This window comes from Achroia grisella, unplaced genomic scaffold (genome assembly GCF_030625045.1).
Source record: "Achroia grisella isolate CSIRO2021 unplaced genomic scaffold, CSIRO_AGI_Agris_v1 utg1576, whole genome shotgun sequence".
Taxonomy (NCBI): domain Eukaryota; kingdom Metazoa; phylum Arthropoda; class Insecta; order Lepidoptera; family Pyralidae; genus Achroia; species Achroia grisella.
Window position 1 is genome coordinate 718,259 of NW_026712658.1, and position 24,568 is coordinate 742,826.

At 31.1% G+C, this 24,568-nt stretch overlaps 3 protein-coding genes across 4 annotated transcripts; 1 reads left to right on the top strand and 2 right to left on the bottom strand.

Annotated features, from left to right (window-relative positions):
- Window positions 1–685: 685 nt before the first annotated feature.
- Window positions 686–10,181, bottom strand: LOC131841277 (cilia- and flagella-associated protein 206). 2 transcript variants are annotated; one of them, XM_059189570.1, is made up of 11 exons: window positions 9,903–10,181; window positions 8,685–8,929; window positions 7,892–8,069; window positions 7,388–7,562; window positions 7,026–7,218; window positions 6,546–6,824; window positions 4,869–5,011; window positions 4,612–4,736; window positions 4,037–4,146; window positions 3,164–3,400; window positions 686–818 (listed from the first exon to the last, which is right to left on the bottom strand). In XM_059189570.1, exons 1-10 carry the CDS (start codon window positions 10,099–10,101, stop codon window positions 3,176–3,178), a joined length of 1,872 nt encoding a protein of 623 aa, XP_059045553.1. In that variant the 5' UTR covers window positions 10,102–10,181; the 3' UTR covers window positions 686–818; window positions 3,164–3,175. The 2 variants fall into 2 exon arrangements, with proteins under 2 accessions (XP_059045553.1, XP_059045554.1); XM_059189571.1 differs by lacking the exons at window positions 686–818; window positions 3,164–3,400 and having other exon boundaries at window positions 4,054–4,196.
- A 2,169-nt stretch (window positions 10,182–12,350) lies between these two features.
- Window positions 12,351–16,507, bottom strand: LOC131841251 (uncharacterized). The gene is made up of 5 exons (XM_059189531.1): window positions 16,376–16,507; window positions 14,806–14,987; window positions 14,094–14,216; window positions 13,431–13,532; window positions 12,351–12,983 (listed from the first exon to the last, which is right to left on the bottom strand). The coding sequence occupies exons 1-5, from the start codon at window positions 16,416–16,418 to the stop codon at window positions 12,720–12,722; spliced, it is 714 nt and encodes a 237-aa protein (XP_059045514.1). The 5' UTR covers window positions 16,419–16,507; the 3' UTR covers window positions 12,351–12,719.
- A 684-nt stretch (window positions 16,508–17,191) lies between these two features.
- Window positions 17,192–24,061, top strand: LOC131841258 (nucleolar protein 14 homolog). Its single transcript, XM_059189541.1, has 10 exons — window positions 17,192–17,429; window positions 17,974–18,167; window positions 18,488–18,579; window positions 19,124–19,449; window positions 19,726–19,871; window positions 20,002–20,117; window positions 20,326–20,984; window positions 21,829–22,823; window positions 23,345–23,500; window positions 23,933–24,061. Exons 1-10 carry the CDS (start codon window positions 17,232–17,234, stop codon window positions 24,021–24,023), a joined length of 2,973 nt encoding a protein of 990 aa, XP_059045524.1. The 5' UTR covers window positions 17,192–17,231; the 3' UTR covers window positions 24,024–24,061.
- The last annotated feature ends 507 nt before the right edge of the window (window positions 24,062–24,568 follow it).

Here is a 24,568-nt window from a genome sequence, read left to right on the forward strand (position 1 = left end):
TTATGACATAAGAAAATATATGATTTTATTATTTTATTAAATATATTATCCAACACAAATATATATGTAGTACGAATTGTATGATATAAATAATTATTATGACGCTTCTAATGCTACATTTAATGAAGCAACAGCGTTTAAAAAAATTACCATCAAAATTGTAGTTTCATACTTTATCAACCTGTCTATAATAATCACGAAAACGAAAACACATCGACATTTAATATTAGATACCGCCATCTAGCGACGAGCATTAGCATGTAATGACAATATTGAAGAAAATGATTAAGCTTACAATTTGTTTCGAGGATATAAAGTATACACATAATTTGTAGTTATGTATGTTCCTATGATTTTTTCACGATATTTATATTTAATGTCCTTAGTGATGCAGAGGTTCTATACAGTCAGTGTAGTGATGTTTACGGTCATGAGTTCGATCGTCGCACAAGCATATTTATGTTTTGCTATTAGTATGTAATTACTCAAAAATATTGTATACTGTACCATCGGTGGTTACTCCATATCTAGAGAAGATTCAAAGGTCTCTTAGAAGTGTTATCTAAGTATAAAGGTAAGCTTAAACTTTTTGTAGTTTTACAAATATGTCGAATATCTTCAACTTTAAATTAAAAACAATGTTAAAATCATTATTAACAATATATTTTATTATTTGTATCATCAGTAAGTCTATTCATATTGTTACAGTTATAAATTTCATTGTGACATGCGCTATTTGTCTTTTGCCAGTAGGTATACAAAATATTAACAGTTTTCTACTTCCTCAGGCAAATTCAGGAGCAAGTCGTTAGCGTTTCCTAAAACAAAATGTAATGTTACTTATTTTAAATATGAACATTATACACCGATTACGGAGTAGCAATTTTGTGTAGGTGTTTATGCATGAATGAATATCAATGAAATTTGGCATAAAGATTATATTTCTTTTATAGATGATTATGTAATAGTGATCTCGTTCGCGCGAACGGTTTACGATGACGGGATACTAATGGAGAATGATAGAATGAGTTTTTTTTTATAACACAGGGGACAAAGGAGCATGCGGCTCACCTGATGGTAAGTGATTACCGCCGCCCATGAGCACCCGCAACACCAGGGGAATTGCAAGTACGTTGTCGGCCTTTTAAAAAGGAAGAAGCTCTTTTCTTGAAGGTTTCAATATCGTATCGGTTCGGAAATACCATTGCTGGAAGGTGATTCCATAATGTGGTTGTGCGAGGCAAAAAGTTTCTAGAAAACCGCACTGTGGAAGACCGCCATTCATCCAGATGATCAGGATGGTATTTCAATTTCTGGCGGGTGGTACGGTGGTGAAACTCAGCAGCTGGTATTAATCCGAACAATTCCTCAGAACACTCCCCATGATATATGCGGTAGAAAATGCACAGAGATGCAATATCACGCCGCAAAGCCAATGGGTCGAGTCTGTCACATAGACGTTGATTACCAATGATTCTGGCTGCTCGGTTCTGAATGCGGTCAAATGGAAGTAGCTGGAGCACCACAATGCTCCCGCCCAGAGGTGAGAACAGTATTCCATGTGCGGCCGGATCTGCGCCTTGTATAATTGCAAGCGATGGGCCGCCGTGAAATACCGTCCCACTCTACTGAGCACACCAAGCTTTTTTGAGGCTATTTTAGCCTTGTCCTCCAAATGACCGCAAAACTGAACGTCACTGGATATATCAACGCCAAGGACCTCGAGATTTGGCTTCACATCAAGGAGAGTGTCTTGAAACTGAGGAGATACGATAAATGGATTCTTTTTAGCGGTAAACGCGCAAACTTGTGTCTTCTTGGGGTTGAATTGAACACAATTTTCCTGACCCCAAACCGAAACTTGATGGAGTGAAGTGTCGATTTCGGACACAAGTTTGTTTCGGTACTCTATAACTTTTGCCTGCGACATATTAGCATGGCCGCTGTACAAGGCATCTCCGGTACTGTCATCCGCATAGCAATGAATGTTGTTAATTTGTAACATGTCATTGATATGCAGAAGGAACAGAGTCGGAGACAGCACACAGCCTTGTGGAACACCAGCATTCACAGAGTGTGGGTCGGAGCAAGCACCATCGATAACGATCTTGATGCTCCGATCAGCGAGAAAGCTGGCGACCCATTTGCATAACTTCGCAGGCAACCCGAAGGATGGTAGCTTTGAAAGAAGAGCTTTGTGCCAAACCCGATCAAAGGCCTTCGCAATATCCAGACTAACAGATAGGGCCTCCCCCTTACTCTCAATAGCCTCTGCCCATCGATGTGTCAAATATACTAGAAGATCACCAGCTGAGCGACCCTGGGGAAAGCCATACTGACGATCAGAAATCAACTGGTTCACTTCTAGGTATCGTAGGAGTTGACGGTTTACAATCGACTCCATTGTCTTTGAGAATAGAGAGAGTTGAGATTAGGACAGTTGGTCCATTGTGGCAAATTAACCGGGAATCTATTGGAATGGTTCCCAGACAAACCGCGTGGAGGTCAATCTGATTTAGTACATTGTTAACGATGGAGTAATAATAAATAAATAGCTGAGAATTACTAGTGAAATACTAGCAATTCTCAGCTTTATTTAGTCTATATATTTCACAGAATATGTTATTAAGTATAAATTCTTCCAGCCGGTTTTCGTCTCGTTACTATTTTATTATATTTTAGAGTAGCTGTACCCGTGACATAAGTAGCCTAAGGTACTTGTTATTACATCAGCTACTATACTATAATAAAAGTCCCGTCAAAATTGGTCCAGCCATTTCAGAGATTAGACGGAACAAACAGACAGACAGACAAAAACGGTAAAAAATGTTATTTTTGTGTATATACCGTATTTACATTCATATGTATGTAGTAAAAAACGGTTATTTCAATATTATAAACAGACACTCCAATTTTATATATATGTATAGATTATAAAACAAAATACCTTTAAGAAATCTGTATGTTCGTGAATAAAAAAATACTGAATGGATTTTCCTACGGTTTTGTTCTATCCATATATTGATTCCTGAGGAAAGTTTGGGTGTACTATGTAATTTAATTGAAATTCTCGTGCGAAGACAAGGTGGGGTGGTTCGCTAGTTGAAAATACAAGAAATTTGTTATAGCTAATATATTTAAGTACAAATTTGTTATTACTTACCTCTTTATTGTTCTATTCTAACATGTGCTTTTCACCTAAATTCATGGAATGCTGCCCATGTCCTAGCTGTCCCCTCAACCCCCAAATAAAGAATTTATTAGGGCTGGTATTCATTCCACTGTCCTTTTTTGTTTGTAGACACTTATCTCTAGGTTCTACAGTCTGGCAATGAATTTCAGCGCGGAGGTGACTGTATTCAGTCTGCGTAGAGTGAGTTTGGCAATTCACTATAGATGCCTATACATATAAAGCATAAATAAGTTTCTTGTTCACAAATAAATAATAAAAACAGCAATGTCAAAAATTTTCATTAACAAAGGCGGCCTTATCGCTAATATAACAAAATACATATAACCTAAATATTTTTTTATTCTTATACATATTAATTACTTCTTAGTGCATAAGAGGGCTTAAGCGGGATGACACCTCAATCTTGAATTTATTTATTGATTTATTATACATATATTTTCTTTAACATTAGATTCCGCACTGCTTTTTACGTGAATTGAAAATATGAAACTTTATAGTTTTATACTGTTAAGTGTCCGAAATTCATACTCCACCATCCCGCAATTTTCGTAAAAAATTAGTTTGCTTCACGTATTAATATATAGATTTGTACAAGGTCTTCAAATTATTTTTGCCTGATTTTGAAGGTAGGGCATTACCATATACCATCTATAAAGAGTCATGTTATACTATAAAGAGACATGTCAAAAATGACTGTCTATTCTAAGAAAATAGTGCTTTATTACTATAGTCATAGGGGCTCCATTATCCTAATGTGCACAGGGCCTCTAATAGGTGAATAATGGCCCTGAAAAAATGTTACTGTTTGGACCACTAATTCCATTGATTGCTCAAACGACATACCCACTGGCAGGCCCTTCTTTTCCATTCCCAAAGGTCGCAAGTGTAATTCTTCTCTATGTATTCCGCAACAGGATGCACTTCTGTTTGTATATTTTTGTCTAACACTTTAACTGTAATTTATTCGTACAGGATTCAGTAGGAATTTAACTACTAAAATTGTCTACAAAATCAAGATATAATTATTTACAATGAGACTGAATAATCATTTAACAATAAGATGGTAAGCATAGCTGATGACATTATTAAAGGCACCGTCACAATTTGTAGGTGCCAGCGCATTATAATTATTATGCTATATTCCAAAATAATATATATATATAAACAGGAATAGTTTAAAAAAAAGGACTAAGATTTTATTTTTTTAAAAAACAAATACCAATGGCCAAAATTTGTATCGGACTAAAATATTGAAATCTACATGGATTGGATAATCGCTGTAGCTATATACAAATTATACATCGTACCTATATGTTACACTATAAAAAATACTATCTCTTTATTTTAGCTGTTGAATTACATTCAATATAAGGACGAGTAATTTGATTTAATTATACCCTACATAGGTACATACTTACTTTTCGGCAAACATTTAATTACAAGGTTATCAATGGTCTTGACTTTCACAACTTCATCCATAATATTTAACAAATTGATAATTTGTGGTTTATTTCGAGCATATTCCATAACTTCATTTATGTACCTAAGGAATTTATATTCTGATCATTATACCTAATATATTTAAAATTATTACAAAGTAAATTATTTTTAAAGAGAGACCACTAATTCAAAATATGTACATCGTTTGTATTTTTATCTGCAATGAAGTACGTACCTTTGAGGGTCTTTACCAAATCTGGCAGCCATTTTTACGTTGCAAAATCCAAATCGCTGTCCTTTAGCCTTGATGAGACCCACTTTCGTGTTGCTGGGTACTAAGGCGCCTACGCTCAAACAAAGAGCACAAAAACCAAGGTACTGCAACAAACATTATTTACGAAATAAATATAAATATTAAATCAATTTGTAGTGTTTCCATTATCAGATCGTCGAAACTAAATCGAGGATAAGTACTCGTGTATTCACTGTTAAACATATATTGTAGTATGTTGAAAAATGTATGCATGCATTCCATTCCTGGGGTGGAATTCGCGGAATGGATACGGGCCAATTTCATCGTGATTGCGGTTTACCTTGCATAAACCAAGTTGAACTACCTATAGGCCAAGTAACTCAAAAATTATGCTTTTATAGATAAATAGGTTTCTACAGTAATACATACTTTTTTATTATTTATACAAATTTTTCTCTGCTATACTAAATTGGTTCACATGTAATAATCTATTATTGAACTCCAACAAAACGTTCGTTTACCAGCCAATTAAATACGCAGCTATGATCATGAAATAGTAAATTTTGTTAATGATAATGAACTGAATAGTTCTGCTGTTTGCAATTAGAAGGATAAGGCAATTAACAGACGTGGGGACAGTGTGGAGGTTTACCTTGCATAAACATTACAAGACCAAGTGGTGAACCAAAAATAACTAGTGTACGAAAATATTATGTATAGATAGTTTCAAGAAACTTAAAGACCAAGTAGAAAACGCAATAAAAATAAGCTAATTTTACCTAAACTCTACACAAAAAAATTAGGCATGTATAATAAAAAAATATACAGAGAGGCAATTCAAATCTTATATTAAACAAATGTTATAGATGAATTTATAGATAGCAATATTATTAAATAAAAATAATCAAAGTCTATTAATTAATATTACTATATTATTACACGGTTTCTACAGTAATACATACTTTTTTATTATTTATACAAATTTTTTTCTCTGTTCTGCAATAGGTATATTTAAACAGAACAGAACATATTTTTTCCGGAACAGAAATAAATATTGTATTTAATTAATTTATATGTCGAACAAATGCCATTGGCACGATCGACTTCAAAAATTGCCTATAAACATCACCTTAAAAAGGTGTAAGAACAACACAAATCGATGAAAGTTATCTTCTAACTCTAGTAGCACAGCCAGAAAAGAAACATAGCGCCATTTAATTTTATGCCAGCGCCATCTAGTGTAGACTGAAAACAACATTAATGATTGCTCGTAGTGATCACGAAAAGATACTATTGTACATAATTTCGTATGTAACAGGAGTCTAAGAGCCAGATGTAAATAATTTGTGTGATGTACAATGTGTAATACAGTACTTATGATCACATTAAACAATTTAATTATACCACAGGAATACTTATCTTTACATGGTATAAAATAAAGTCGACACCGCAGTCTGTACGTTTATATCTCTTAAACCACGCAACGGACTTTAATGCAGTTTTCAGTATCTAATAGATAGAGTACTCTAAGAAGGTTTATATGTATAATACATGCATATTATAATACAGAAAAGCCAAGACATTCAAAGATTTGTAGTGCACCCATTCAAAAGGGCGGGACTCTACCATATTATAAAATATCTTTCTAAAATTTCTAACCTGAACATGCTTATCCTTCATAGTGAAACTATTATTATACGCGACATAATTTTTCAGAGATCCCAATGAGATTCTCTCTTCCAAGCTAACTCTGCTGCTCATTCTATCTAAGTCAGTCACCACTAGTTTTCCTTGCAGCATCTTGTCGAGTATATCGTAGGGTATCTTCATTTGGTCTTGAATTGATGATAATATGGACATTAAACGATTGACGGTGGAGACCAGGTACATTACATTTTGCATGGAACGCCAGACTTGCCAGAGTTTAACAAATAAAGGCTGTAAGTATAAGTTATGGAATTTGATAGGGAAGCAAAGTATACAATTAGTTTTATTACCTGTGTTACGTAATATACGCAAAAAACGATAGTTTAGCTTATGCGTTGGTAGTTAATCAGGAAGGTTTTTTAATTATAAATATATAAAAATATTTTACTGCGGCATAGACCCAACGAAACTATAAATAACATTTTAACTTACAAACACTGTAACGACCGGCACTGCTGCTTTGTATTTGACTGCTTGGTGAAGTTCTTCCAAGACATTCCGTACTTTCTCAACGTATTGGGTTCCGTTGAAAACCATAGTTTCCACGTCTGAGAGAAGACGCCGTATAAACATTTCGTACTGGCGGTTGAAAGCGAGTAATTCGAATATTTGTTTGCAGTATTCTCTGAAATTTTTAAAATGAAACTACCACACAATTGAAATGCCTAGCGTAATTGTATTTTTGAGCGAGAGTGAGTCATTTTTCAGTATATAGCCAGTAATTTAGGACCAAGTACATTCTCTTTTATCTATTTTACAGATATAAAATAGTAGAACGCAAATTTATGTCTTACTCCGTTAAGTCAGTATTAGGCTTTATGTCAATAACGACGTTGCCAGTCTCCTCTTGTATTGAGACCGTATCTTCTACAGCGGTGGTCAACGTATTTACGCGCTGCATCACACCTATCAAGGCATTGGAAAGTGCTGCCAGACACGCTTTTCCAGCATCCACCAGATTGAATGGTACTGAAAGAATTTTTTATAAAATTTCATAGAATAAAATATTGCCAGGCAATGCGGTTTTTGAAATATTACATTGAATCTTTAAAATCATTACAGCAGCAGGTAGATATAATCGTACTAGGTAAGTTTAACTGTAATAACTATATTATCTGTATTGGAAATATCTAAATAAATTTTATCGATCTATTCTGTGAAATTATATATGTAGTCGACACATTCCATTATAAATTAATATGTACGTCTAGATAATAAGACGTTGATTCGCATAAACTGTAGGTAGTTTATTTCCATTATTCAACATCACATAAACCTATGGGCATGAAGCAACTTACGGTCAGGTATCCCTTCTCCACCTTTCTTGCAATCTCTGTTGAATAGTCGTACGCCAGAAACAAGCTCCATTAATTCAGATAACTGGGTCAACTTTTCCCCGCGTGGAAGTGCCACGAATACACGCAGGTCCTCCATAGAAAATACACTTTCTAGTGCTGCCATGCCTTCTTTCAATGTCTACAAATAGTTATTTGTTAAGCCTTTGCAGTAATATTGACGACATTACTAATTCATACCTATGCACCATTTGACGCCCTTAGTGAATTAGCTGACGCCCTTCTTCCGAGGGTCGCTAGTTCGATTTCACAAATTTGTATTCAGTATTATTGATTGTTTTGGTCTGGGTGTTTACTGTGTATATTATGTATGTACCTATTTACAAAAAATGTATTGTAATATTTCTATCAGTTGTTTAGTACCCATTTTACAATCTCTGCTTAATTTGGGACTAAACGACAGTATGAATTGATTGTGATTGGACGATACGTATATGGCAGTTAAATTACAATGCAAGACATGGGTATTAGGTAAGTAGAAACACCGAATTCGTCAGGATTGGCAGTCCACGACATATATAAACAGTGTTTATTCTTTTTGTGATACACATAATTATGATATATTTTATTTAGGTATTGTATATGTATTATAAGTATCTGTAAATACATTTATACCTAAATATAATGGAAAAGTAAACATTATAAAAACATCAAAATATTTTGTACGACAAAGATATCGTAACATTCATACAAAACTGTAATATTACTTAGTAGTTATTATATAATATTGTATAACCAGTATAACTCCAGGATTCCCGAGTCCACTGGCAAGTATAATGTAAATTGATATCTTCCTGAACAATTTTTTAAATGCCGCTTCATCTTCTAAGTGGGGATCTTCCTCTAATATCTCTGTCACCAACGGTCGAAGACACTTGTTTATTGATTCCAAGTGTTTATCAATTAAATTTTGTAGTTTATCATAATTGCTTTGTATTACAAATTGCATTTTTAATGTATTTATTGACGTACTTTCGCCACCTGCAATAGCACAGATAATGACATAATATTTATAAAATATAAATAATTTTGTAACCTTTACAATGCCATAGGAGTGAGTTTATTCTGTGATAACCATCATTGCTGAGGTAGTTTGTACAGAATTGTCTGCGTGCGTTATTTATTTCAACCGCGGAACAGCTTGCTTTGTAAGATCTCTTTTAGTTGAAGGTGAGATAAGTCAGTATTATTTATTATATGCATCTTGGTTCTCAGGAAAGGCAGCGCATGACACCAAAGCTCTCCAGTAATGGTGATGTCCATACTGTTCTTTTATATGGATAACGGTCACCATATACTATACTGTAAGGTTATCTACCAGTTGGTAGGTAGTTTGTATCCACACTTTTCGACTTAAAAAATGTGAACTTACAAGGATTATTTAAAAAAGCAACACACAGTTTGTATTCACACTTTTTTTTGCTCGATTATTTAAAAAAGCAACACACAAGTTTTTTGCTCGTTTTATTGAGACCGTTTTTCGAATGAGCGGTAGATTAAAAATATCGTTGACTATTCAAAGTATCTAAGTTAAATTTATATGAATAAAGGATTTTCTATTCTAGTCAATATAAATAAAATGTCATTAGTACTACACAGCTGTAGAGGAAAGGCATACTGCATTCTAAGTATTATATTAGACTAGTAGTGCGCACGGTTTCAATCGGATTAATTTTTTAGCTTGCGTTATTCTGAGGTATCTATATTATTGTAGATTCATTAAAATCCATTCAGTAGTTTTTGCGTGAAAGTGTAACAAACATCCCTCCACACTCACAAACTTCCATGATTATAATACATATTAGTAAATTGTATTATTGATGTGTTTAATCGCAGGACAATTTGTGAGAGATTAAAATGGCTTATGCTATTGGCCTAATTCGATCTTACAATCTTTAACGTAGTAACTACCAGGCTAGGAAGACAAACTAGAAGAGAGATGATTAGTACTTACAATTTAACATAGTAACACATTCTTCAACAAAAAACTGCAAATTGTTTCTATTGATTGCTCTGGAAAACAATTTCCCGTACTTTGGGTTTAATAATAGAAGTTCTATTAGATATATGACAAATTCCGGATCTACGGTTACTTGACAGTTCCTCGTTATTTCATTGGCCATATTTTTTATGATGTTTTCGTTACAAGCCATTGCAATAAAGTTAACAATAATTACAAAATATTATGAAGTAGGTAGATTTGTCAATGTTACCATAGTAACAGATTACTGCAAGTAAACCTAGAGGTAAATATTGCTGTCACAAATTTGAAAAAAAAAATCAATGTGTATGATGTGTTCAGAAAAACTAAAGCTATTTGATTATATCAAAATAAAAATTATTAAGATTTGATATATTATAGGTACATACTACATCAGTTTTACCATACAAATATATTCAACCTTTTAAAAGTACATACCATTCTATAATTTAAAATTTATCACCAGACAAAAATATTTTTTTGTATCATATAGAATTTTTTCTTATATGTAAGTAATATTGTTATGAAACTCACGTATGATTACTCAAATGAAATAAAAAAAAACATTTATTATGTACCTATTACTATTTATTACGTCATACGTCCGCCGTAATAGGCCTCAATACAATACAACCTTTATAATCTAGACAAATAGATTCAAATTCGAGCAATAATGTTGATACAAAACAGCACTTGATACACTTCAGATTAATAAAAAAATATTACAAAAATATAAGAGAGCATATAGATATAATTTAATAGCGCGTTTAGAAATAATTCATTTTGTATTAAGTATAATCAAGAGTTTAATTTAAATGTTTTATTTTGTTTGCATAAAATTGTATGCAGTGAAAAAAATAATTGTTTGCAGTGCTTATATACTTCACACGCTAGTTATAAGAAATCCCTTCTTAATTCATGTTTAAAAAATGGACACAGTGCATAAATTTCAAATTTGTAGTCTGTTCATTGAGAAATTAGGCAGTAGAAGCAATTTTATATATATTATTATTTCGGGAAATTTAAAGTTCTTAAGAATTTCGCCTTGAATCTGATTAAAATATTTTTGCTTTACTATATATACTGGATGGCAATTAAATATTAATATTTATATAAATTAATATTTTGAAGTAAAATTGGAGTACTTTAAACATTGCAAACATAATGGCATATTTTAATGCATACAAATACATACATAAACAAAAATATAACATTAAACTTCATATAATCATGAGAAATTTCTGTAGCCATAAAGATTACATTTAAGACCTTTCTTTTTTAACGTTTCAGTTCCAATCAACATATTACATTTTTAATAGACATTTTCAGTAGTTTCAATGAATGAACATTTGAAAAATATAATTTAGAATAACAACAAAATATGAATGACTATACAACTTGGGGATATGCAGAGCAATAGACCCTCTCGAGCCCTAAATGAAAACAGACAAAAGGAACTAAGTTCAAAATATGACTGGTCTGTTTTCCTATCAGTCTTTAGCATAACTTATACTATCCCCAATGTAACTTAATCTGAAGTAGAACAAGCTATATTGTAATAACGAGCATATACTTTCGTATATTGTACCTACATCTTTTTGCACTGCACTTATATCTAAGTATACATATAATATAATTGTTTATAAATAAAAATTGTTTCTATGTCTTTTGCAACAATCAATTCAAATAGGACAAATTATATTTAATTAAATGGACCAATACAAACATTAAGATTTTTCTCCTGTAATGAATATAAATTGCTGCCTTTAATATTAATATTTTGAAAAACAAATTGTAATCCAATAAAAGATATCACAGCAATTTTTCTTAAAACTAAGGTTTTAAGAGAATACTCACGTGTGTCAAGCTTGCAATTAAATAGATTTCAATTTATCTTCTATATTCAGTGTAATAGACATCAAAATATGACACTCGCAAATAAACCAAACCTCACATTACCACTACATTACTGAAATTTCTTTCATGGATTTCTTAAATCTAACTTAGCTACTATATATTTACTAATTCGTCGATTGACATTACAATTACTGTAATCTAGTTGAGACTAGCTTTTCTGTAGGAATGGCTTTTCAGCAGTTCTTACAAAATTCCTTTGCAAAGGAAAACTTTAATTTCAACTTGTAATAAAAGGCTCTCCATATAAGAAAGACAAAATAGCTATCTCCTGTCAAGTTTTATGATTTTTAATTTTATTTAATTCTATCCCGGCATGTACCCAGACTGCAATGAGATTAGGTAAAAATAAATAACAATTGTATTCAATTTACGTTTGGTGACGTTAGATATCTCATTGCATAATGCAACACATAACAAAGTAAACCTACACAATGTAGGTGCATGGTTGACTTAAGTTATCGAAGATAATTTGTATATGTCTAACCATTTATATATTTATTATATATTTTGGACCTTTCTAGTAGTAGTAATACATTAACCGAAAAAGCAATATATAAACATAAAAGAAATGAAAAATAACACTTTACTATTCCATATCTTGAGTAGAATCAATCACACTCAGTGATTTCCCTCATATGGAGGTACCAACGATTTTAAACAAAAATTGATAACTTGTAAGTCAATATGATATTTTTATTAATAAAAAAAAAACACAAAATTAGAGCTGTCAATATCATCAAATTGTTATACTTATTGGAAATACCTCTTAAGTCACACTTTATTTAATATACAATCAATATTCTGATGCAAATAAGTCTCTTACTTCCAATTCATAAACCCACGCCAATCGACAAACTAGGTATCGAAAAAGGTTTACTCATCGATGAAGTGTGATTTGAGGTACTTCATCATGCCAAATGTGCGGAAGCGCTTGGTCCCAATAACCTTGTAGAGGGCGTCATCGCAAATGGCAAACTGGCGGTTGTTGGGGTCGTACAGTTTCTTCTCCTTGATGATAGCCCAGACACGTTTAACGACTTCGTGGCGCGGCATCTCATCGGCGCCCATGAGAGCAGATAGCGCTGGCGATAGCTTATAAGCGCGTGTGTAGCCACCTCCCTTTCCACGGCCGCCCGCCTGAAGTATTATAGTTTATTTTTATTGTCTTGGTTTGAGCATGACATGCGGAGGAGCGAGGACCATGTCTTAAAGAAACGTGGAGGAAAAGAGAGAGGACAACAAATTAGAAGATAAATGGAATGTGGAATAGACGATATGCATGAGAAGAAAGGCAGCACAGATACGACGGCGAATAGGTAAAACATGATGACAATGATGAAATGAAATGATAAGGTGCTGACTCTAAATAATCCATAATAATACATTCATGATATTGTTCCAGATTCCTACTATGAAGTCCTGCTGACCCACACTTAAATATAAGATGCTAAGTACATAATAATAGTGATAACATGTAGTTAAAACCATTAAAATTCAGATAAATGTGTTACTATTTTCATTTATGATAATTTTTAAGATAACATCTTTTTTTACGTTTTCTGTAAGTTCTATTGAAACAAGTACCTTTTTTGTTTTGGGTGCCTTCTTTTTGTCTTTCTTGCCCCGGCCGCCATCAAAGTCGTCATCTGAATCCTTCTTTTTACCCTTCTTCTTCTTAGGCTTCTCCTGAAAAAAAAAAATTATAAATATTATATTTAACCTGATACTGCTTTATTATTAGAGTATGACTAAACAAAATTAAAAGGAGTGCATTTGTGTAGAAATTATAAGTAGTTATGGTGGTTATTATTTAGTGCCAACAATTGAAATATCTGATTACTGGTATGTGAAAATGAAACATTACATTTAGTAATAATAGTAAATCATATCTCAATGAGTGTTTGTCTATTAACACCTAAACAGCTGGACGAAATGGTATCAAACTGTGTTAATATATTTTAATTGAAAACACAATTGAATCTGGTAGGTGCAAAAGCTTTTTCAGACATGACAATATTTACAAGAACTACTAGTATATAATTACATAATATATAAAATCAGCACCATTATACAAACTTTACCTTGGTCATACATATGTAAGCATAATCAATGCACATTTCCCTATGAAATTATATATAACTCTTTTTAACACTTTCTGAATAAAGCATATTAAGAATTAGTTTTAATTAATACTTTTTTGGATAAACTGGATAGACCAAGTTTCAGCTCTATACTAAAAATATTCACCTTCTCATATTCACTGTCACTGTTGTCTTCTTCATCTTCAGATGAATCTTTGCGTTTCTTGGTGGATCTCTTGGAGACAGGTGCAGCACGCTTGGTTGTTTTCTTTGGTTTTTCTTCTTCCTCCTAATTTTGAAAATAATATGAAATGAAAGCTTTACAGTGGCCCTAAAGCCAAATAATCAAATTTGTGTATGTCATTGGACCTCATGAAGTGTAGAAAAAATAGACAGATGAGATGTATTTTATGCTAGGTATTACCCGCAACTTAGTCTACTTTTTGAAATAATAGATAGTGTGTAAATATTCACGTAATGCAATTTATCATCACATCAAGTTTCATTGAGATTCACCTTAAGCCATTTTGTTGTGAAAAGGTAACAAATTAACAGACAGACAGACCCATTTTTATATTTATAATAATTAGTATAGATGCAGGGGACATATAACCTAGAAGTGCCCTCACTTTTAATTTCTTTATTTATAACGACACAATGCCTCACTAATGGACATCCACACAAGCTGAATTTCTTGTTATGCATGGCAGCACACACAAAGTATTCCATTATAATTTTTATCCACTATAGACTTTATTAAGAAATAGATATTTAAAACAAGTATAAATTCTTGAAAAATATAGACAAGCAGAAAGTATATATGATCTTAGTATAAAATAGGATTATTAAAATTAATATAACAAATTTCCAAAATATACCTCCTCATCATCATCGTCTTCCTCATCATTTTCATCATCAGAGCCTTGTGCATTCACATACTCTATCACCATTTGGTCTATCATTTTCTTTTTCTCAGCCAGTTCCACCTCAAATACTTCCTCAAGCTTTTGAATGACTTTGTTTGTTGATGTCTTAGCCAAATCCGCATTTTTTAGTATCTCTGAAAAATAAAAGACAACTGTACTTATTTTTTTATTTAAACTATATTGAAATAAACATACAATAAGTCGCTTAATGCCAATAGAATTCTTTAACAGCATAACTTTAGAAATGCAGATATACTGAAAGTGGTTTAGTTTACCAATTAAAATTATATATAAAATATACCCTTAAATAAACATATATAACTCTTTTTTTAAAGGTATGCTTTTTATATACATATTTTCAATAATAATTTCATTATACACATTACACAATACATTACATACAATGCCTGTAGACAGTGAATTTAATTTACTTACAGGAACCATTTTGATTACATTTTTTTTTATCATTCAAACATATTTTGTTATAGTACAATATCTGAGACCCCTCTGTTACAAACTTAGCTAATGTTGTACTAATCTAAAATATTGTGTAGTCATTATTATGAAAGTTCACCAATATATGTGTACATATTTTAAAATAACATCCCACTTAGAATAACACCTGAAATCATTTTAAGTTTAAATAAGTGCAATTTGCTATATACCTATGATAAACGATGACATAATTGTATCAAACCAATCTTTAAAAAGAAATAGATAAGTAGTGTAAGAAACTGGTATTTTTATTATTTACTATATCTACCTAAAGTATTATCTTTTTACATGGAACAATAACTAAGGCTGTTATTCTTACACTAAAATTTAAAGCAACTATTTCGCTTTTGAAATTCCCGCTAAAATAAAAACCATATCAATTTATCTCTTATTACAGGAATAGATTATTTTTACCTATCACAATAAATAGTAAAACGAATTGAAAATGTTAAATCCTTTGTTTTTTGATGTGCAATCACGAACTGTACTGATCGATGTGTGTTTATGCGCGTTTTGGAACGTACCAATGGCGGCATAATAATTGACAAAACATGATTTTACACAAAAATTTCATTTCCATATTAAATCTTTGATCTTTTGGAAAATGTTTCAAGCAAAAGTTATTCTGAACTATTATGCGCACCATTTTACAACACTTTATTGTTATAAAGTTCCGCCATTACAGAGTTTCATACGTGGTGGATTCTTACGCGTTGCATAAAAATAAACCACCAGTGAGCAGACGTAATTAGGAGACAATAAATCAAGCCATTATTGCCGAGAATACCGCATGAAAGTCCTAAACAACTTTCACTTGAAACATTTTGGCATAAACAACATACTATCAGAGATATTTGAATTACAAGATACGAAAATCCTAAGTTCTGAAAGACTTCATTATAGGAAGCCATTACGCGGCCCCTGGGCAGATGTTAACCCAAGCATCTATTTTGTTAAAATTATTTTCATATAAATATATTTTGGACAGAAAAAAATATTTAGGTAAAATTGAAGCTATATTACTCACTGGCAATCTCTTTTTCAAGTTCTTCTTTGCTAACGTCTGCCATTTTATTCGTGTAAGTAGATTTGGTTTAGCCGGCCACCTGACACACAGTACTAGAAGATAGAAGCCAAACAGCCAGACAATAATATACCTACGCACTAGATGCACACGGCGTCACAACGAAAGTAGCCGAAGGAACATTCGGGTATAGTCGGATCACGACCATCGGAATGAACCAATAGAATTACTGGATCTGGATACTCTTCACAATAAAAATGTGTTCAAAATATTAGAAATATTTATTTATTTATTATACATACATACATAAAAACGTTATAAGTTTAATATAATTATTATGAATACTGCACTAAACTACAAAATTTAATGAGAAATATAAATGATATATCGTATAATAAGGGAAAGAATGACATCAATGTTATTCAAAAAAGCTTAAAGAACATAAAATGCTATCCAGCCGAAAAAATGGATTGAAAAAGTCTTTTTTTTTTTTGGTTCGGTTTTTCTGAACAAGTCATTATACCAATATGTTATTGTCAAACGTCGCGTATAAATAAAAAAAAAAATTATGGCTGTATGAGCAGTGTTCCCTTTGCCTAAAGAATAAAGTAATAAAAAAAAATTCTTTAGTCTTTTTTAATGTAAATTGTTCAATTCCTTGTCAATTTAAAATAAAATTGATACTACAAAAGTAAAAGTAGAATTTCTACATTTATCAAGAAATAACTGAAATTTAAATATTTCAGATAATAATTATTTCAATTAAAATAAATAATTCAAGTGTCAAAACCACGCTCACATAACCTAAAGAGTAAGAATGCTTGTTTATATTTAAATATTGCCGATTAAAAAATAAGAAATGGCTAAAGCAAAAAATAAAAAGAATCATAAATTGGCTGACACTGTGCATGCTAAGAGGAGAGAAAAGGAGAGCAACAAAAAAAAGTTAAATCCATTTGAAGTACACATAAATAGAGAAAAACTTAAAGTTTTGGGTAAGAAGTCCAAACATGATAAAGGTTTACCAGGTGTATCACGTGCTAAGGCCATTAAAAAGGTATTTATTCTTCTTATCTTCTAAATAACTCCAAGTGTTTCATACAAGTCTGAAAGTTATATATATTCAGACTTGTATGAAACATTCAGCAATTCTTTTTTATGCATGAAACTGACAACATCGCTGTAAGTTTTTAAATCAGCCAATTAGGTATCATTATAGTGATTAGGTAGTACAGTAGTTAGTTAGATCCTATTAGATATAGATATATAAACATAATTGGTTATGAGATGTGAGATGGACTTGTTTACACAAGCCATGATAAGGACTGCAGTCCACTCCAGTGATATTATTTTGGGTAGATGTAAATAAATTCCTTAACTAACATCATTACATCTGCCAAATAAATGTTTCAACATACAATGTTCATTAAGTAATGAGGTAAAATAAATTATTTAATGTAAAAAAGTATATTAATAACAGGTACACTATTTTTAGTTGATCTAATTAATAAAGAAATTAGAATCATTTTCTAAACACTAGTAATATAAAATGGTAATAATACATACATATCAATATGTTAGATAAGTTTTTTTTATTTTAGAGAAAGGAGACCCTTGGTACTGAAATGAGATTGATGAATAAGACAAATACCTTCATTGATCGTCGTATTGGAGAAAAGAATAATGAATTGTCTACTGAAGATCGTATGGTTGCCAGGTTTGCTGCTGAAAGGGCAAGGCAGCACAGTAAGAAGAGCATTTATAATTTAGCTGATGATGAAATTTTAACTCATAGGTGGGTAAATATTTATTTTACAGGTTGGAGAAAAAAACACTGTGCAATCTTAGTAAAATGTCTAGGCATACTAGTAATATTATTAAATAAAATAAGTGTAAATATTCATGAAAATAAAAGAGTCATGCCTTCTCTATGCTTTATATATGTAATACATGTGTGTTAATATAGAGCTGAGAAATTAATTTAATACATTCATGTAAAGCTCACAGGGGCAGGTCACAAGCAATACATAATTGATTACTTAATAATATAAGATTACTAAAAAATGAACAGGCTATGATTGCATGATTTCATTATGTCATGAAATCTCTTTTCAGAGGGCAAACACTGGAGCAGATTGAGAAATTTGATGATCCTAGATCATCTGATGATGAAAATGAAGAGAGAGGAAAATTTGGAGGCCTAGATGGTATTGAAACTATGATATTGAAGCATAATATGTTTATATTAGTCTGATAAAGTGTCATTCTGGTTGATTAAAATTATTTATGTAGTTGTGCCTGCAACTTCTTGCACATATTATACATATTTCTAGATACCATGTATGTATGGTAATCAGATAACAACAATAAAAAAATAATCTATATGACACCACAATGGCCTATTGAAATATTAATAATAATAATAATTTGTGTTTAGCAATGTTATAGCCGTCTTTAGTGACTTTAATTCAATTAACAACAACTTAAATTCATTCTAATTCTTCTTGAATCCATAACAAATAAATACATTTGTTTTTTTGAAGCGCCATTTTAAGACTTTATTATACATATGTGTATACATAGTGCAAAGAAATATAGAGAAATACACCTTTGAAATGCATATTACACTTTTATTTATTATATTTGAAGTAAATTTTCATTTGATGATAACCTGAAACATAACCACAGTATTTGAATTTAAGCTCTTGAAGTAGGAACTCAAGTCATAATCACAGTTTTTTTGGATTTCAGATGACTTTGTATCAGAAGGTCATTTCGGCGGTGGAATCCTTTCTAAGACAGATTCAAAAGATGGTGCTAAATCTCATAAAGATCTCATCGAACAACTTATAGCAGAATCTAAGAAAAGAAAAGCCGAGAAACAAAAGGAGAAAGAACAGACTTTAGACTTGACAGAGAAGTTAGATAGTGAATGGAAGGATTTACAGCCTGTTGTTTTTAAGAAGGCTAGAGTTGAAAATGAATCTGTAATAGATAAACTCTTGAGTCAAGTGGAGAAAAAGAATCAGGATTATGATAAAATGATGAGGGAATTGAAGTTTGAAAAAAGGGGCACAGTGAGTTTACAGTTGTTATATTTAACAATGACATCTACTAGTAATAAATTAATTACCTAATCCTTTGTGTTCCATAAATATTTGATGCTAATATGCATTTAATTTTACAAACAACAAATACATTCTTTGTTTATTTGATTATTCAAGTAATTGTTGCTTTTTTAGGAAAAAATATAACTTACTATTCCGCCAATTCCGTTAATTATATTGTCTGGATATATTGAAATAAAGTGTGTTCATTAATTTAAGATCAATTGTTCTTATATTACATTGTAGCCTTCAGATGGATTGAAAACTGATGAGAAACAGGCTAAAGAAGAAGGGGAGAAAATGGCACAGTGGGAAAGAGAGAGACAAGAAAGGATGTTGGGAGATGATGAGTTATCTGCACCCAAGGTTCAGAAACCTGCAGGAAAACACAGGTAGAATTTAGAAATATATTAAACAACATGTCTACAATATATAATAGTTCTTTTTATTATATTATATTAAACAATATCATATAAACCACCACCATTTCGTTTTTTTTTAATAATTGTATATTCTGTCTAGGTCAGCAGATGATCTGGATGATAATTTTGAATTAGAAGATAAGAAGGAATTCATGTTAGCCTACGACAAAGACGGAAAACCTTTAGTACCTGAAAACATTCTCAAAGATTATTCAGGTAAATTCCAATACTTTCTTTTAAACTTCAACTTTCTTAAACATTATTTAAAAATGTAAAGTTACAACTAAATTATTGAAAAGAGCAATACATGTTTTTCTCATTCTCCTTCTGATAAGACACCTTTCTGAATGAGCGGTAGGTTATAAAAAACAAGTGATGACATTACAATTAAGTGATACATTTTAATTAAAATATTTTATTTTAGTACCAAATGCAAAACCTAAATTTGATGATGGAATATCTGATACATCGTCTGAAGACGACGACGATGACAACGACGATGAAGAGGATGATGTAAGCTCTGAGGATGAAGATGATAGTGTTGTTCAAAATTTAACTACTGAAGAAAATGATGATAAACTTATTAAAAGGGAATCAAAACTAGAAAAAAATATTGTTAATAACAATCTAAAAAAGTTACGCAATCTAAAAAATAATGGCAATGATTCAGACAATAATTTAAATGAGAAGGAAGAAGAATCCAATGAAGAAGAAAATAGTGTAATTAATGACCAAGTACTAGAAAACAAGATGACAAAGACTGTGAAAAGTAACAAGTTATTGATCCAAAAAGAAAGTAACTCTGAAGATACATCTGAAAATGAGATATCTGATGTTGAACAAGAGATTTCCAATGATGCCAATAGCAAAAATAAATGGAAAAATAGCTCGAAAGAAATTTCAGATACAGAGGAAGAAGATTCTGATGAAGACAGTGAACAATCGGACAAAGAAATATTTGATGATTTAAAAGATCTACGAGAGTCAGATGGGGAAAGTGATGATGAAGATACAAAGGAAGAAGTTGATAGAAAAATAAGATCATTCTTTGAACTTAAATTAGCTGAAGGGGATAATCTGAAGGTAATCTATTCTAACATTTGCTGAATCAACAATGTTTTTTGTAATATTATATGAATATAGATAGATAGCATATCACAAACTGTTGCTCATAACTATATGGTTTGTTTTTATAATAATCTTTTTGCGCGTCATAACCTAATAGCGCCTTTGTAGACTAGCTTTGATGCAACATATCGCCGATAGTAGCTTTTTAGGTGCCAATTAATGGGCTTAATTTATATTTCTCAATACACCCTTAATTATATCTATATATTTTCTCATTAATATCTATATAATTCATCATTATGTATATAATTCTAATACAGATTAGGTGAAATGTTAAGGAAATTAGTTAGGACTGCATGGCCTAAACCTAACCCAGTTTTTTAGTTACCTGTAAATCTAAAACAAACTTTTTTTAAATTTACGAGTAACTGAAAAACTCGATTTTTACCAAAAAATAAAACCTATCTTTAGCTATACAAGTGTATTGATCTTACGAGTTAGCTAATTTGAGCTAGATTGTTTATCAATTAATTTAAGACCAATTTATCTTTTAAACTAGAAAAATGTGCAAGACATTGAAATTATAAGATGTAAAAAATACTTTTATATTTAATGTAATATTACAGTAAAAACGTAAAACGTAGTAAAACGTAAATATCGACGGCAAAATTTCAATTGAAAGTGTTGTTATCATGTTTGAATGAGGGGTCGATAAATACGCAGTCTCTGAATAAAAATCAGACTATAACTGAAGTTACTACCCTTAATGTTATACAAATAATTTTAAATTAAATTTGATCACGACTTTATTTAAATTAGACTATTTGTGACATCTATATATCTCTCATATTTTTTTCAGGAATTGCTCTCAGGAAAAACTCCAGTGCAACAGGCGACTGCACTACAAAAACTTATAAAGAGTTATGACCCAAGTTTAGCTGAGAATAATAAGGAATTTCTTAGCAGATTGTATGCTCACATGCTACAATATATTAATGATTTGTTTATTGGGCTAAATAACGAAGGAGAGGTTATCAAGTCGTTTCTAATATTTGATAAGCTAGCACCATTCTTTTACGATTTATCAAAAACTAATAAAGTTTCCACTAAGAAATTTTTAGTTCAGCTGATCAAAGAGAAGTATATTATGTTCAAAAAGAAACGTAAATTAATGCCCGATTTAGATACTTTAATATTTTTTAAGTTAGTATCATTATTATATCCAACTTCGGATTATAGACATCCTGTAACTACTCCATCATTGATTTTTATGTCTGAAATATTAACTACTTGTACATTTAATAATGCATATTCGTTGTCTAGAGGACTTTTTATTGCGTCCCTAATTTTAGAATATACAGTTCTATCAAAGAGATTAGTACCATCTGTTGTGAATTTTCTTCGTGGAATTTTGTATTTGTGTGCAAATACCTCTATTTTAAATCCTGTGCAAGTTGTCCCGCCATTTCGTTTGCACACTGACGCAAAAATTTTGAATTTGGAAGATGATTGTTCTACAATAAATGTTGAACAAAAAATGGCAGCTAAGGACTTGGTGACAGATAGCATCGATAATAATTTCAAAATAAAGTGTTTGCTGCTTAGTTCTACAATGTTAAAAGAGTTATTTGATAATTTCAATGATTTAGAAGCACAGGAATGTATTTTTGAACCTCACATACGGTTAATGGGTCGTATCGATTTGGAGTTGTATCCTAAGAAAGTAGCCAGTATTGTGGGCAAAATAATACAGTACATGAAAGAAAGTTTGGAGGTGAAAACATATACACCAATGACCTCAGAGAAAGCTAAACCTAAATTATTGAGGTTATATGAACCAGATATACAGGAAGTGTAAGTATTTGCCACAAAATGTAATAACAGTGCAGTTAAAATTTTTATGCTAATTGGATAAAAATTGTAACTGAGTCATGTAAACATGAACAGCATCATGCTCTTTACATATATAAAATACAATCAATAGGAATTTCTTGAAATCGTTATGAACCTTGTAAAACTTACTTTTAGCGCTATAGTAGGTTAGACAGAGGTACTCAACAAATAATTGAATGTAATTTTAAAAAACTCCAATCTGTCATTTCATTAGTAAGGAGATTTTTAGAAGCCATCTTAATAAGTCTATAACAGTATATATATATATATATATATTTTTGCCAGGATTATTTGTTTTATGAGATACAGTGATCTTTAGTTAAAGAGTTATTTATTAGTGATTTTTATCTCTATCGCCAGCGCCATTGTTCGTTAAAGTTTAATATTGGAACATTGAGTTCTGTGGCGTTTGGTAGTTTGATATTTTCGACGAAATATATATATGATAGATTAAAGAGAACTTTTGATATTCTTTTCTACAGGTTTACTGGCAGCAAGAGCTCCAAACTGACCCGGGAAGAGTCCGAGAGAAGACGGTTACAGACTAAGTATAAAAAAGAGATGAAAGGCGCTCTCAGGGAGATTCGACGAGACAAGGCGTACATAGCTTCAGTAAAGATCAAACAGAAGATTCGCAGGTATATGCATGGAATTTTGAATACTTATCTCTAAATGTTTTCTCATTATAATTCTGTTCATAGAATAATCAATCATGCCAATATCAGAATGTCTGGTTTCGGCATTAAAGCTGTCGCCGTTATGATATTGATACCGAAATTCTTATAAGTAACTTAACTAAAATATGACCTTAGGTACCTTATATGTACCTTCCTAGAAAATAGTAAGGTACTGATTTTAGTCTAAAATATATTAAATCACGATTACACATAAGTAATATATATCTTATAGTCCATTTCAAAGTGTTCAAATTTCTTAATGATTTTTTATTAAAATTATTATTCTATCAAATTCTAATGAATTGTAAAAGATTACATTGAAATTATTTTTTACATTTAACACTATTTGTATAAGATATTCTTGTAATAACACTTCTTAATGTCTGTTTACAGCGATAACATAAGAAAGGAAAAGGTGAAACAGATATATAAGGATGCGTCAATACAACAGGGCGAATTAAACAAATTGAAGAGAACAAAGTGATACTATTAAAATGTATGTACTTATTTCCCTTGTAAATATACGATTTATTAAAAAAATATTGTCTTTTATTTCATATATATAAATTAATATAAAATTAAAGTCAAGTAGTATTTATTCTAGATTAGTATTAATAATAGACTGCCTAAACAAAATACCTCTCGCAATGCATACTGTATACATCCTCGCAACTTGGACTTGGTCAAAGTTATTTAATCATCATGGTTAGTATGGTTTTAATGAACTTTTCTCTAGGTTTTTCAGGGAGGGTATAATAAAACTTCTTAAAGATACACTCCGACAGTCTTAAGTATGTTGGTCAGACAAAAATTACGCTTTTATCGTGTATAAAAATTACCTATTGTACCTGCGGTTGTCTTGAACATTCGTTCTAAATTCCTATAAAATCTTTAGTTTTATTCCTCGGTATTCTGTCTATAATAAAAAATATTATTATTATTATTATCTACATAAATAAATAAAGTGTCTATTGTAACTTCAGATTAATAGCTTTTCACGGTGAAAGTATCGTACACACTTTCATGTGC

Bases quoted from the DNA above. Each gene is read 5' to 3' on its own strand.
- LOC131841277 (XM_059189570.1), bottom strand. From the start codon at position 10,101: ATGGCTTGTAACGAAAACATCATAAAAAATATGGCCAATGAAATAACG. The intron at 8,930-9,902 runs GTAAGTACTAAT...GTGCTATTGCAG, and splicing joins ATGTGTTACTATGTTAAATT to GTGGCGAAAGTACGTCAATA. The intron at 7,219-7,387 runs GTAAGACATAAA...TAAAAATTTCAG, and splicing joins CCTAATACTGACTTAACGGA to AGAATACTGCAAACAAATAT.
- LOC131841258 (XM_059189541.1), top strand. From the start codon at position 17,232: ATGGCTAAAGCAAAAAATAAAAAGAATCATAAATTGGCTGACACTGTG. The intron at 18,580-19,123 runs GTATTGAAACTA...TTTGGATTTCAG, and splicing joins AAAATTTGGAGGCCTAGATG to ATGACTTTGTATCAGAAGGT. The intron at 19,872-20,001 runs GTAGAATTTAGA...TATTCTGTCTAG, and splicing joins AAACCTGCAGGAAAACACAG to GTCAGCAGATGATCTGGATG.
- LOC131841251 (XM_059189531.1), bottom strand. From the start codon at position 16,418: ATGGCAGACGTTAGCAAAGAAGAACTTGAAAAAGAGATTGCCA. The intron at 14,988-16,375 runs GTGAGTAATATA...TTTATTTTTCAG, and splicing joins ACTTGAAAAAGAGATTGCCA to AGATACTAAAAAATGCGGAT. The intron at 14,217-14,805 runs GTATATTTTGGA...TTTCAAAATTAG, and splicing joins AAGACGATGATGATGAGGAG to GAGGAAGAAGAAAAACCAAA.